The 15456-nt window shown below is 40.8% G+C and overlaps 1 protein-coding gene across 1 annotated transcript; it reads right to left on the reverse strand.

Annotated features, from left to right (window-relative positions):
• Positions 1 to 13: 13 nt before the first annotated feature.
• On the reverse strand, positions 14 to 9771 carry c23h12orf56 (chromosome 23 C12orf56 homolog). Its single transcript, XM_004083289.4, has 14 exons — positions 9365 to 9771; positions 7459 to 7630; positions 7240 to 7255; positions 5035 to 5194; positions 4263 to 4418; positions 3912 to 3985; positions 3667 to 3811; positions 3438 to 3532; positions 3089 to 3178; positions 2807 to 2888; positions 1836 to 1910; positions 692 to 769; positions 442 to 623; positions 14 to 291 (listed from the first exon to the last, which is right to left on the reverse strand). The coding sequence occupies exons 1-14, from the start codon at positions 9620 to 9622 to the stop codon at positions 183 to 185; spliced, it is 1692 nt and encodes a 563-aa protein (XP_004083337.1). The 5' UTR covers positions 9623 to 9771; the 3' UTR covers positions 14 to 182.
• Between the last annotated feature and the right edge of the window lie 5685 nt (positions 9772 to 15456).

Raw genomic sequence — 15456 nt, forward strand, 5'->3', positions numbered from 1 at the left:
ATGAATGTTTTTCCCTTTGGAAGCTGAAGTCATGACTCATCAATATGATGCAGCCGGCCTGATTTTGTTACGTCATGCTAAGGTCACAGATATGTTGTTGTTTTGTCGTTAAGGCCTGAAAGATTTGTGCCGGTTATCACTTCAGCTAAAGCATCACATGGACAATCGGAGTTCCTTTATCATCAGCCGTCCAATAGGAGAGTCAGAATCTGTTCAATCAGCTGCTGAGTCGGCGGGCTGATGGGATACGGAGGCAAAAGTTTCTCTGCACACAAAGGCTTCACGATGTACCTGGAAGAAAAGACGCCAGTCAGAGAAACTATCTTATCTATCTGACCTTTCAAAAGGGTCACATGATCAAACTAAAATTCAAATTTTCCTGAAAACGTTAAAGGAAGTTATGGAGAAATAGTTTGTAGCAGAATAAAAAAAAAATCAAACCTGAATTCTTCCCTGAAGTGCGACTGCAGATGCTGAGCCAGCTGACTGCTGTGCTGCAGGCAGGCCAGCAGGAGGCGACAGCGCTGGAACAGCAACACCGAGTCCGCCGCGCTCGGAAGCGAATCCTGAAGACCCACCATGGCCAGAACCAGCTGCTGGGTTTGGTAGCTGATAAACGAGGCCTGTAGGGGGCAGAGTAACGTCAGAGTCGGGTTTGTTGGTAAACATGAACACATTTCAGGAGGATTACCAGGTGAGGATGAGGATGAAGGACTTTGAGCATCCAGCCCACAGACAGGAAGGTGCCAGCAGACAAACACCGGCTTGTCTGATGTGGAAAAAGGAGAACAAATGATGGCAAATCCTCAAAAGTATCATTTCAAAGTCTGAGGATGTGAAGGTACAAATTCTTCTGTAAAATCTCTCTCTTATTTTTCCAGACTCGATTAGAAACAGTTTAGGATCCTGTAAAACAGGCCCTGTAGAAAAGAGTAAAACATTTTCAAAATGTAAAATATTTTCTTTAAATAAGGGGAAAAAATTGCCAAAGGGGTTTGAAAAATTGTATAAATACGGAATTCTTATTTTAAGAAAAACATTCTAGTACCAGACTTTTTCTAAATTAAGATTGTTTTGCTACAGAAAAACTTTAAGTTTTTTTTGTTGCTAGATTTGAAGTCTTTACTTTCACTTTGTACAGAGCAGATATTACAGGTCTTTACGGACTATTAAAAGTGGAGTTCCACAGGGCTCTATCATGTGCTCCCCACCTTTTAACATTTTGTTTTAGCTCCGATCAATTCAGTCACTGTTAAATTTTCCACCGTTTCACATCATCAGGCTGTATATCTGCTACGGCAAAGCAGCAGCTGGTTTGAAACTCCTAAAACATCTTTGGAAATATTCGTTTTTCTTTCATTTGGTTGATGCCTTTAACCAAATCAGCTCAATGGTTTCTTACAGCTGAGGGCATCAAGGGGTAAAATCTGTTTTCTAGCAGTAGTTTCATGTTTGAATTCATGAAGCGGTTATAAATACATTTACAAAAACCATGAATCCCTTCAATTTATTGTTTAATGTGCTTTATTTTTAACAAGAACTTTTCTTCTTTTTAATTCAAAACAAAAGTTGTTTGCTTTAAAAACTGTTTTCATTTGGTAATTACTTTAAGCTGTTAAAACTAAGGAAAAAAGAATCCATCTGATGTTATCATCTGATTCCTCATTCAGTAAATAAAGAATTCATTTTTCAGGTCAGCCTTAGTTTTGCCCATGAGCACCATGGCACCAAATGGTGGGTTCAAACCCAGACCACACCCCTTAGCTAACGATGAACTACAGCTACAATGCTAAAGCATCACGTTGTGCTTAAAGAAAAGCTGACTCAGGACCCACCTGGTGTCCCAGAAGCAGCAGCTCAAAGAGCAGAGAGCCGGCAGCATCCAGGTATTCTTCACGTAAGGACGGAAGCTGACACAAAAACAACCGTGGGAAATGAGTTTAAACACTAGCAGCTCTTAAAGAAAATCCATCCTCATCTACAGATGATTTTAGAATAAAAACCTACAGTTTCTTTAAATGTCTTTTTTGAGTATTAAGGACATTGGCACCAGACAGCAGTGGATGCAGTTTGTGCCGCTTTGTCTGAATGAAGCTGCTTCCTGGCCTGAAAAACTCTACAGCTACGTTCACACTGGGCAACGCACATTCTTGAACAGGCGTTTGGCATAAGGCGTGCAGACTGGACTGTCGCTACCCCATACTGCCGCATGTCTGCCACCTGCAGTTAGAAGTGGTGCGAATCTCCCGAATCTTGCTCCATGAAAGATTTGGCGTCGTATCATTCTGGCCAGGAACAAACCGCATTTATTCATTTTCCCTCCATAATCAACTTTGAAACTGTTGGTACTTCTGTGTTCTGAAAAGGACGTCATCCATACGTCACTGCCGAATCTCGACTGCTCACAGCTCGATCTGGTTTAACTTTCAACGCGCGTTCAATGGTACCTGGAGACCGAAAACAGTATTTAAAAAGGGGCGTGGCAATGTGCGCATGCTGGAGTTTTTAGGCAGAAGCCCGAAACGCACATTTCCATAGTTGGAAGTGGTCGTGTGAATGCATGTCGCTAAGGCAGGATTGAACATAGCTTCAAGTCTGCGTCTGTAACTAGCGGTAACTGTGTTAGCATCCGTCTTTGTGCATTTCTGAGGCGATGCATGAATAGTTTTCTGTAAATGGTTCCTGAGTGCGGCTGTGTCTGCAGCTCACCACTCCCCCAGGGGGTGGGTCAAATGCGGAGAACAAATGTCCCTCACCTAGGTGCAGCTGATGGGACTTTAACTTTAGGATTTAAGGATTCACTGACCTTGGAGTCCAGCGGTGGTTCCTGGTTCTTTGTTTGGGGATCACAAATCAAGGCGAGCAGCATTCTGGAGGTCAGAGCTCCTCTGCAGGACCAGACACAGACACTCGGTTCAGGTGGCGTTCAAACCCACAGTCGTCTTTTTCCCTTCTGTTGGCGTGCACAATTCAAGATCCCGCTCCGGAGCGGCTCCTGAATTGAGCACGCCAACAGAAGGGAAACAGAGTTTTTCAGAGAACAGTTTTCATGAACGGATCTTTTGCTCCAGACTGGTTGAGCGTTTACTTTCCGACAGAGAGGACGTTGACTCTGGCCTCCTCAACCTCCGTCTCCCTGAACATGATGGCGAGCGTCTGGACAATCAGAGCGCCGAGTCTGCAGGAAAACAGCAGGTTGCTGTTAAACTGTATGGGTGAGCACAAACAGATGTGTGCTTTATATTTGGTGTCATAAAAATGCAGAGCTGAAGAGTTACGGTGGTCGAAAGAAGGTCATCCCTGGAGCTAAAGCGCCGATGTTACAGGGTTAAGATGGTACACATTCACGTGTCTCACGCCGCCGGTGTGTTTGACCTTCTATTTATAAACCTGGATTGAGCTAAAGTCACCAAACGCTTCCCTCAAATGAGTCTTACAGAAGCTGATCTGCTGTTAAAACTCCTCTGATGCTTTGGGAGCCGTGAAGACATTCCTCCAGAGTCTGAACCAGGAAGTCGCAGACCTCACCGGACTGAAACACAAAAACACAAAAAAACCCAGGCTCCTTTAGTTTTTCTGTGGGTTGCAAGGGTTGATGTAGAATTTTTTTTCCCCCACGATCTCTGCGCCTCAGACTGGTTCTGATCATCGGTGATTGGGTCTGACCTTCCAGAAGAGTCTGCGCAGCGTGACGCTGCGGTGAGCAGCCGTCCTGAGCTCCTGCAGCTGCAGGTACAAGCTCTCCACGCCGATGTCGTCCCGCAGGAGCTCAGAGCGCAGCTGACCGAACAGGTGAGCCGTCCTCTCCCAGCTGTAAACAAACCCAGAAGCTGTGAGCCAGAAATAATCCCCCAGGTTTGCAGCAAAGGCTTACTGTGAAGTCAGGGTAAGGTTCTGTTGACTTTTGTCACCTGAGGGGCGGAGCTAATGGGTCAGGTGATCCAGCACACCTCCTTTCGCGCAGATCCAGCATCAGAGTGGACCTCTGAACACAAAGGCAGTAAAGTCAGATGTTTGAGTCAAACCTGAAGAGGAAACTATCTGTGAATAGTTTTGTTTCTCCGTGGCGTCTCCGCAAGTCACGTTTCTTCAAAAGCACCTGAAACCAGGTGATGTGTGTTGCGCTGCTGCTCAAAGCATGCTGATATTTCAGAGCCTTTGTTAACAAGTTTAACAGTTTAAGAGTTGGTTTTTCATCCATCCCATACACAGGAGAAAGGCTCAATGGCTCCCTCTGCTGGTCAAACACAGAACTGACTCACGATGAGGAAGCTGCTCCAAATGCTCTGCAGGTGGAAGTAAATTCTGGATGTCAGGGAAACGGCGTAAAGATGAAGCTCCGCCTCCTTCTCCTCTGCCTCGTTTACGTTCTCCCGTCTCAGCAGTCTGGACAGAACCGAGCCAAACCTCCGGGTCACCTGAAATTTCATCCAATCAGCCTCAGCGATCTTTAAAAACAACTATTTTTTAAAATGATTCTCAAATATCTGCATTTCTTTCAAACTAAAGCTGGAGGTTGGTAAGAAAATAACTTTAGCGCAGTGGTTCTGATCTGAAAGTCTTCCTGTTTGAATGCCTGTAGAGCCTCTGATGCTAAAAGATGAAGTGAATTCAGTTCATTCATAAAAAAGGTCAAAAGCTCCTAATGGAGGTTCTGGACGTGTTAATTTATCCAACTCGCACCAGAATCACCTACGGTGCACCATAGGGCTCCATGCTGGGTTTCATGCTCTAATTTGACTCAGTCCCACCAAACATGGAGGTGGAACAGAAAGATGGGGGTCAGACTGGGCGTGTCTTTCATCTCTTTCGGCTCAGATTGACCTACTTTTCAGATGAAGAGTTTGAAGTGAGTCTCCTAGCTTCATGTCTGGCTGTTCACTTGTTTCTTTCCGGTTTGCTCTGTCAGCGTCTGCTGCTTTTATGTTGGAGGGAGCAGATTGTTTTCTGTTTCCTTCCAGGACGTGACTTTTCTCTCGGCGCCTCATAACCGACCTGAGGGTTCATCCCTACTTGTGACAGTCGGCGTCGTACCTGACTGCTCTCCGGTGTCTTCCGGCCGTCCTTTGAGGGTGAGGTGGAGTAAAACGAGGGCGGCGTGGAAGGAGGACGGGGGGCCCTCACGAGCCCCAGAGCCTCCGGGTTTGGGCAGGAAGCAGAGCGAGTTGACTTCAACACCGGGGGGCGCTCCTCCCTTCAGCAGACAGAAGGAAACAACGCTTTGAGGGTTTGTTTACTGCTGAAGCTCTCGGCTTCAGAAGAAACGGTTTAACGGCGTCGCTGCAGCGAGGCTGATAACCCCGGTCACACTTTCTGCTGTTTACACGGCTCATGTTGAGTTTTTGTGGTCGCCAGGCAACCATTCAGATTTAACGTGTTTGCATTCCCTGCCTCTCATCATCTGATGTTTCTGGACGCAGAGATGAAAGCCCAACTGATGCTGCAGAGAGAATGATGAACGCAAAGCTAAAGCTGAAGGCAGTGAAGCTCTTTTCCATTATTGCTGTTCTTAAAAGCAGCTGTGAGCAGAACCGTTTTGGGTGAAACAGCATTCATTTAAAAGTCAGAAACGGGTTTAAGATGGTCTATTCCAATGGTGAAGCAGGACATCAGTGCTGCAGGTCCAGTTCTGTATTCAGACTTCCAAACATCGTCAACGGAAATCACTTTTCAAGATTTATGGATCTTTAGATTTTTACATTTTAAAACTAAAGTGGATATTTTCAAAACGACAAAAATACTTTTTGTTTTAAAAAAACAAAAAACATTCCTGGACTTATTTTTTTCTGTTTATTATCCTTTCCATTTTTGAAGTGAAGCTTTAAAAACACAAAACCTCCTTTGATGGAGTTTTTTTTGTGGACCTCGACGTCCACAAAGACGCCATCTGGCTCCAGACTGTACGGCTGGATAGCTCCGACATTGCTCGCCATTTTTGTTGCACCACTTATGTTAGCTAAGGGGTCTGAGCTGCTTAGTTTGTCTTCAGCCTCCTAAAGATTTAAAGTCTGAATCTGGTTAAACTCTTCTTCAGATGCTGTAATCCATGCGGCCGGTCAAAGGTGCCATAAGGAAGGTTTGAGCGTTTAATTACTTTCAGCACCGCCTCCTGAAGAGGATGAGGAGGAGGTGGAGGAGAACCAAGTCTTCAGCTCATAGTTTCCACTCGATGCTGCGGTCTCTGAACCCTCACCATGAAACCATCAGAAGCATCACACGTATTTTGTTTGTGAACCCTTCATATTCCTACATATTTCCATCTCAAATGCGTCTTTTGATGCTTCTGTTCATGCAAACGACGTGGAAGCTGCAGCAGAAAACATCTCTGGCCTGGATTCAGCTCCAGTGACTTTAAGTTTGGTTGCTGAACCGTTTGCAGGGTCTGGCTCCACATTTTGGATGAAAAAAACGTTTTAATTCTAACAAAGAAAAGCAGTTTTCTCACCCGTAACTCAATCTTAGCTTTGATGCTAATTGAATATTAGTTATACCAGGTTATACCTGACTAATTATAAAAGTTTTGAAATGCAGTTGCATGAAAAGGAATGTGGGGTTTGCTCAGTTTTGGCATTAATTGGAACCAAGATGTTTTATGATCCATCTACACTGACCGACCACTTTATTAGGTTTGAACTGCAGCAGATTGTCTGGACTGCGTCTACATAAATGCATCCAGTTACTGCCGTGTGATTGGCTAATTTTATTGCATTTACAAGCAGCTGGACAGGTGTTTCTAATAAAATGGCCGGACACAAAAGTCTGTTTTTACTGAACACACGCCAACGTTGAGCTGTGACCTGTGGCTGTAATACCTGGTCGATCCTTCTCTGACAGCAGGAACCAAACATTTTTGCACTGACTGCTGGGAATTTTGGACCGTGTTTTATCAGTGCCATAATATTCCCAGGATGTCCGGCGAGAACACGACATTTTCAAAGTGGCGGCGGCCCGATTGAGGAAAACCGCCCTCACTGTGAATAAGTCATGAGATACCTGAGACGCGGCGGACGCTCAGGATGCACTAATGCAGAGCTGTCCTACAGAGAAAACCTGATGACATCATCCAGACCGCCGCAGGACTAAACTCCTGAATCGCAGCTCAGTTTGCCGTCTCCATGACAACCATCCGACAGGAGGAAAAGAATCTGATTAGCCTCTTGGATCAGGAGGGTTTTTTTTCTGTGGAGGCTCAGGTGTCTCGGAGATGACTGAGTGGGAGGTCCACTCAGGTGCGCTCACCTTTCTGCAGGATATCCTGTCTGGGAGAGAGGGAGCGGTTAGGGTTACAGGAGATGTGCAGACATGCAGAACACCTGAGCTTCACTCTCTTTTCACCAGGATCAAGTCACAGATTTTTCCGTCTGAGTAAACTCTTTCGTCTAAATGAAATCCGTCACTTCCTGGAGTTCAAGCGTTTATCTGCGCCTCTTCAAAAACCTCTTGTGCGTTCCTATTGACCTGTTGAGGTGGGGGTGGGGCAGTAGCTGGACCTGCGGGAGGGCGGAGCTGCAGAGGGAAGCCCCTCCCCATCAGGTCTCCTCCCTTCCGGCTTTTCTGCGATGTAGGTGATGCAAATGTGCTGGCAGCGCTCCCTGTCCTTCCCACTGAGGAAGTCTGGGAAGTCGTTCACCTGCACAGGTGAGAAGAATGAAAAACCAGCTGAAGGACAGAGCAGGAAAGAAGGTTTTCAACAGAGTCAAAGCGAGGAGGAGACTTTGAATTTCCTCCTTTTTGGTCATCATTAGAAACTGAGCGGAGGAGGAGGAGGAGGAGGAGGAGGAGGAGGAGGAGGAGGAGGAGGAGGCGGCGGCGGCTCAGGCTATAAGGCTATACATATAAGGAGGAGGTGACGGCTGCTGAAACCGTTTTAAACTTTGCTCACTGAGGTTAAAAATACTCTCAGGACGGCAGTTTCTTAATCCCATAATCGGCTTTTGTGGACGTTCAGTTTCAAAAGACAAACGGAGGAGATTCGGTTTAATTTAAGAAAGAGGAGGTGTGAAAGGAAAAGGCATCTGGTTGATTATGTAGATGATTATGTCATTTTACTCAGAAGGATTGTTTTTATTTTACATCAACACTAAAAGCTGCCTTTCTTTATATTTTAGGGTTTAAATGTAGTTTTAAAAATGCGTAAAGTAAATATATGGATCGGTTTTAGCCATTAACAGACAAAAACATTAAGTTTTAAACAAAAATAGTTTAGTTTACTCAGAGAAAAATTAGGGGAAGCTTCTTGAAACACTCTTTTAATTTCAAAACAAACAATGAAACCATTAGTGGAAAAATGTCAAGTTTACTGTTTCTTTAAAACTCTAAATTTTTACTTTACTTTTTTTTTGTTTAGATCACATCTGTCAAGCAGGTAACTCATGGAAAGTGTCCTGCATCATTTTAACCTATGGAGGAATGTAAACACAGGGATGATAAAAACAACAAAAAGTATTTTTATTATATAACTAAAGGTTTTAACACAAGTAGTTCATAACAATGTTAAATAATACTAAATTAACCTCTGAAACTACAGTACATTGATGTTAAACACAGTATTATATTTTACAATCCTGGTTATTATCAGAGTAAATTAATTATTTTTGGGGTTAAAAAAAATCTAAATATAACATTATAGGGAAGAAACCACAATAAAGAAATCCATTACTAGAACATTACACACTTTTTAAATAATAAAATTGAGAAGAAACATAAATATTCTGATATGATGATGAGTTCTGGACTTAAAGGTTCTACTTTACTAAAATCAACAGAACAATGTTCAGAATTGTGGAAAAAAGTCTCCTTCAGAATAAAATTCATATTTTTTGCGTAGCATCAAATAAATGACACCATTAGGTTTTATAATGTGTTTTTTTTATTAGATTTATTTTTTTAATTCCCAAAACTTTCTTTTGTTTTGATGAGTTTAAAAACATTAAAGGATGAATGTAGTACTTTTGTTTTTTTTATATAGGTTATTTGTAATTGTTCGATTATATGAATTGCATTTATTGCAGATTTGAGATCTAGATTGTATTTTTCCTTCGTTTTTTTCTATATAAAAATGCGTTTACAACTGTTTTATTTCTCTAGGCGTTTAATTCTAATAAATTCAGAGTTTTTACGTTAAAAATATATTTAAATACTTGAACAACCGTCGAGGATTCAGAATAACTATGAAGTACAATATAATTAAACTAAAAAAAACTTTAATTGGATGCGAAATAAAAGAACTAGAGCAACATTTCAGGATTTTTAGTCCGTTTTGTCCATTTTCGGTTATAAACGCGCGCGGGACCTTCTCCCATGATGCACTGCAGCTGCCTGCTTTGCCTAAACATCATTTTCCATCACTTTGATCAGAACTCACCAGCTGGATGCTGCGCACGCACCTCAAGCTCGCGGCCGTGATGAGTGTGCGCGGAGAGAACTCGGTGAGGTACACGCGCTCGTCGCTCAGAACCACGTGCATGTAGACCCTGTGGATGCTGTCCGACACCACCACGCACGGTTCGGAGGCCCGGATCCGTTCATACAGTTCCCGGTCCGTGTTCCGCTTCAGGAAGGAGTCCAGCCGGGGGTTCCGCCGGGTCAGGAGGGTCCCGGAACCGGTTCGACTTCGAGCCATGACGGAGAGGCTCAGCCGGACTCCGGTTCTGTGTGAGCTCCAAAGTTCTCCGCTGGTTCCACCTGTCCCCGGTTCATGTCTGATCCCGCGGAGACGTGGGGCGTCGGAACCGAGCAGTCATGACAGACTGGCCCTGCATATCCCCTCGGGGGCTCCTTACAGGCGCACTGCTCTCTGATTGGTCCAGGGGTCTAAGTGACGCGCCTCTGATTGGACGAAATGTAATCAAAAGTTATCTAACAACTTAAAAGCCTCAAGGTTCCGGCTGGGATGGCGGACTGAGCGGACGTCTCTCGCTAAGCTCTCGCCTTTTGCCCCGATCTGCACGGTAAATGTCAGAATTTGAAAACTGAGAGAGAACGGTTTGACTGGAGAGCAGTTGCGCGTTAACTTTATCTTCGTTTTGGGAAAAAAAAACATCTTGGTGAGTTCCCCTTTTTCTGCTTAATGGCGACGAAAAAAACAAGTCCGAAGCAAGCTCCAACTTTGCAGCCGTCGGCCATGATGAGCGAGCATGACTATTCCCAGATGGACGTCGCTTCTAGTGTGAAAAGGAAACCACCACCTACTCCCACAAAGTCCACGGGACCACCTTTGAAGGTGAAAGCGGGACAGGAGTCTAGTATTTCCAGATCTGAAGATGCGGTTTTGGCTGCAATTGAAAGGCTGACGTCCAAAATAGAAGATTTTGGAAGTCAGCTGCGTGAAAACACCGTAATGGTGGCAAACATCTCCCGGCTCGTTGAGATGAACGCGGCTGAAATAAAAGACTGTAAGGCAAAGATCGCAACGTTGGAAAGAGAAATCCCAAGGATCGTGAAAGAGAACCTGGAACTGAAGGAAAAAGTTGCCGATCTGGAAAGATACAAACGAAGATGGAACTTGAAAATTCATGGACTGAAAGAAAAGGATGAGGAGAACATCAGGGAACATGTGGTTGGAATCCTGTCCAAAATCGCACCACAGTGGGCAGACGCGATGGACACGACGGTGGACACGGTTCATCGACTGGGGAGGAGGGAGGAAGGAAGACATCGCCAGGTGATCCTGCAGTTCGTCACGAGGCGCCATAGAGATGCTTTCTGGAAGATCACCAAGAACTGCCAGATCTGCAAAGACCTGGGGATCCGCTTCAAGGAGGACTTCAGCAAAGCAGACCGAGAAGCTCGAGCGGCCGTCTGGCCCAAGATGGAGCGGGCCCGAGCTGAAGGGAAGAACGTTTATTACAGGGGCCATGTGGGATACATCAATGGGACTAGAGTCACTGTGGAGTGAAATATTTACAAGGAGGTGACCTACCTATTTTGCATTAAAGAGTTCATATCGTTCTGTTTAAATTGTTTTTTACTCTAGTTATTCTAAGTTTTAACATTTGAGTCATTTAGTTTACATAATAGAGCAAATCTAAGTTAAGTATTTTATCCTTTATTTTTACATTTTACCTTTTTTTAAAGTATTTTTTCTAAGATGCGAAAGGTTTTAATTAATATGGTTATATAATTTGTTATAACAATTTATACTGTTTTCCAGTGAAACATTTTCATGAAAATCATCATATAATGGTAAAATTCTCAGTTTCATATTTAGTAAATAGTTAGGGGCACAGCTAACCCTTAATTTAAGACACCAGCTTCTTTTATCTTAAATTTTCTCGTTTTTTTTGTTTATATCCTTCTGTGTTTTATTTTATGTCTTTAAGTTCTGTGTGGTCTTTCATTTCGCTAAATACTAGGGGTATTAGGGATTCTGTTAAAAGAAAATCACTTTTTTTATTTTGCAAAAACCAAAAAGTTCAATGTTGTTGTTTACAAGAAACTCACTCCAACGAGACTGATGAAAAGTTTTGGGCCAATCAGTGGGGAGATAAGATCCTTTTCTCTCATGGCACCAATCGGTCAGCAGGGGTCGCTATACTGCTGAATAATTTTTCTGGCAAGCTTTTAGTTACAAAAAGAGATGGTTCTGGTCACTGGTTGATTTGCGTTTTTATGAAAGATGATAAATTTATTATTCTGGGAAATGTATATGGATATAACTCTGCAGCGCAAAACAAAATCATGTTTTCAGATTTTACAAATTCTGTTAAAGAGCTAAACCAAAGATATCCTAGCAATAATCTCATCATTGGAGGTGATTTTAATATGGTGGAAAATGAATACCTTGACAGATTTCCCTCAGCATTTCAAAATCATCATTATAATCCAGTTCTTCTTCATTTATGTAGAGATTTAAATGTTTCTGATGTCTGGCGCCGTGATAATCCTGATGTTCGAGCGTTCACCTGGTTTAAACCGGACGGATCTGCTAAATCTAGGTTGGATTTTTGGTTAACAAATGAAAATCAACAGAATTTTACATCAATAGCCAATATTTCTGCTGCACCATTAACAGATCATTCTATGATTAAACTTATTATTCAACCTCGCAATAATCCTATAAACAAAGGTTACTGGAAGTTCAACTCTAGTCTATTGGAGGATGAAGTTTATTCTCAAGCGATTATAAATGAAATCCAAAAGATAACTAAAGACAGACAGTTTACCACTCAGAGGGACAAATGGGAATTTTTTAAATTCAAAGCAAGACAGATTTCCATAACTCACAGCAAAAGATTGAGTAAAGATGGAAAACAAAAAGAAATGGAAATTATCAGAGAAATTAACTCTATTTGTTGTAAATCTCTATTGAGTGAAGGTGAGAAACAGAGACTTTCATTATTGCAAACCTCGCTGGATAACATGTACGTCTCTAAAGCCAAAGGTGCTTTTATTAGATCCAGAGCTAAATGGGTTGAAGAGGGAGAGAAAAGTTCGGCTTACTTCTGTAGACTAGAAAAAAGGCGACAAGAGAAAAATGCTGTTAACAAATTAGTAATTAATGGCAGGGAAAGTACAAATACGGAGGAAATTAAGAGAGAAATTTTCCAGTTTTACAGCGGGTTGTACTCTTCCTCTTATTCATCTCAGGATGCTGATTGCTTCTTTAATTACATCAAGGATTTGACTCCTAAAGTGGATGAAAACTTTAAACAAGTGTGTGAAGCAGAAATCACTCTGGAAGAAGCAGAAAAAGCCATGAGAAGTTTAGCTTTAGATAAATCTCCAGGATCTGATGGGCTTACTATTAACTTTTACAGACATTTCTGGGATCACTTGAAAGAGCAGTTTCTGTTGGTCATAAAGGAAATTTCTGAGTTGAACATCCTTCCAACTACCATGAAGCAGGGCGTCATCACCCTGATTCCTAAACCTGGGAAAGACGCCAGACTAATTGATAATTTGAGGCCAATATCCCTCCTTAATAGTGATTATAAAATTTTAACCAACATTTATGCATCTAGATTAAAAACAGGACTGAATCAGATCATCTCAGACACACAATCAGGATTCTTAAAAGGACGTTCAATTCACAATAATATCCGGTTAGTTCTTGATCTGATTGACTATAATCAATTAATTGAGGATGATGGCTTCATTTTATTTTTGGATTTCTTCAAAGCCTTTGACACGGTTGAACACAAATTTATGTTTCAGACTTTAGAAATATTTGGATTTGGACCTAATTTCATAAGTTTTGTTCAAACAATCTATAATGATACAAACAGTGTAGTTATTTTACCAAATGGCATTTCTCCCAGGTTTTTAATTAACAAAGGAATTAAACAAGGTTGTCCAATTTCACCGTTACTTTTTATAACAGCAACAGAAATGTTATCAATACTTATTAAAAACTCTGGTTTCAGTAAACTCAATGTTCTGGGAGAACAGTTAGCCATCACTCAGCTGGCAGACGACACTGCCATATTCATGAAGGACAGTCATCAAATACCTGAGATCATTCAGACCGTAGATTTCTTCTCTAAAGCATCTGGTTTAAAACTAAATCTTAGCAAATGTGAATTATTACCAGTTCACCATTCTGATCAGTCAGTAATTCATAACATTCCTGTTAGGACTGTTGTGAAATATCTTGGTGTTCATATCAGCAAAGACAGCAAAACAATGGAGGAAATGAACTTATGGAAAACTTTAGAAAAATGTAAAGTCAATTTAAACATGTGGTCACAGCGAGACATTTCTATTCTGGGCAGAGTGTTTTTAACTAAATTAGAATGTTTATCCAGATTCATTTATCCAGCATATTCACTCCCAATTCCTAAATCTGCAAGGAAAGCAATAAACCAGGCCAATTTCAACTTCATCTGGAAAAACAAAACCCATTACATAAAAAAAGGAACAATAATTCAGGATTACAGTGCAGGTGGACTTAAAGCCATAGACTTTGAAAGTTTGGATGGTATGATTAAAATAAATTGGCTTAGGTCTTTTCTGCAAAATGAAAGAAATATGTGGTTTCATATTCCTTCAAACATCTTCTCTCATCTAGGGGGTATTGAGTTGCTTCTAAAATGTGACTTTGATTACAGAAAACTTCCTATTAAACTTTCTACTTATCATCAGCAGGTGTTACTGTACTGGAAACTCATATACAAACATAACTTTAGTCCACACAATACTCCCATATGGAACTGTCGGTATGTGTTATGCAGAAACAAATCTATATTTTACAAAAATTGGTTTGATAACGGAATTTGGTCATTACTACATATTATGAATGACAATGGAAACATTATCTCATTTGAAACTTTTTCCAGTAAGTTTAAATTAAATGATAGAAAACAATATAACAATGTGATCAAAGCAATCCCTCAGACTTTGATCCAAATGTCCTCCAGTTTGGTTCAATATGTTCAAGTTCAGCTTCCCTCTCTGTTGTTTGATGGTCGACCGGTTAATTCAAAACTTCCAAACTCATTTATACGATCCTTATTTGTTAGAGAACTGTTTCCAACATCTGACAAAAATCATTCTATGTCACAGCATTACACAGGAGAGGAAATAAGCAAGTTGAGGTCTCAGTTCATTAAATATCCAATTTTCCCAAAATACAAAGAAATCCATTTTAAAATAATGAACGCAGTCTATCCATGCAAAGAACTGTTACACATACGTTTTGGTTTTCCAGAGAATAACTGTTCTTTTTGTGATACAAATATTGAAACACTTGATCATTTGTTTTTTGAATGTATGTATGTTTACAGTTTTTGGGAGGATTTATTTTTTTGGTGCTCTTCAAAGTTTCCCTTCCCTATTTCTATTCACTTACAAAAGCACAGTATATTATTTGGAGTAGTTTCTGGTGATAATCTATTTGATTTGACATTCAATACCTTGTTGATATCTGGTAAATTTTTCATTCACAAGTGCAGATTCTTAAAAAACAAACCGTTATTCAATACATTTTTTAAAGAAATCAGTTTATATTTTAAATCTCTGACATTGATGAAAAACAAAAATGCAATAAAACTGTGTATTTTCATTGAAGATCACAAGCTGTATCACAATCCCTAGTATTGTAAACTACAATTCTATATATTTTGTTTTAGTTATTTATTTTCTTTTCTTTTTCTTTCTCTTCTTTGTGTGTAGTTATGTGTATGTTTAAAGTTCAAATAAAAAAAAAAAAAAAAAAAAAAAAAAAAAAACTTAAAAGCCTCAAATGTTCACTGCGCATGTCACAGGTGACCTGGTTCAGGTGATTGGTCAGTTTTTAGGATTAACATTTAAACAATTGTTTTAAGATGAAAATTAAAAAATATACAAATTGATAAATTCTTTTGTTTTCATAATTTACTGCAGTTTTAATGAACTGATTTTACGGAAAACTTAATGTTACAACTTTCTTCATCATGAAATATTTGAAAAAATCTGGACAATAATAATAATGATAATAATAAACATAATCTTAATAATGGAAAACCAATCATCTGTAGA

The sequence above is a fragment of the Oryzias latipes genome, chromosome 23, assembly GCF_002234675.1.
Source record: "Oryzias latipes chromosome 23, ASM223467v1".
Classification (NCBI taxonomy): Eukaryota; Metazoa; Chordata; class Actinopteri; order Beloniformes; family Adrianichthyidae; genus Oryzias; species Oryzias latipes.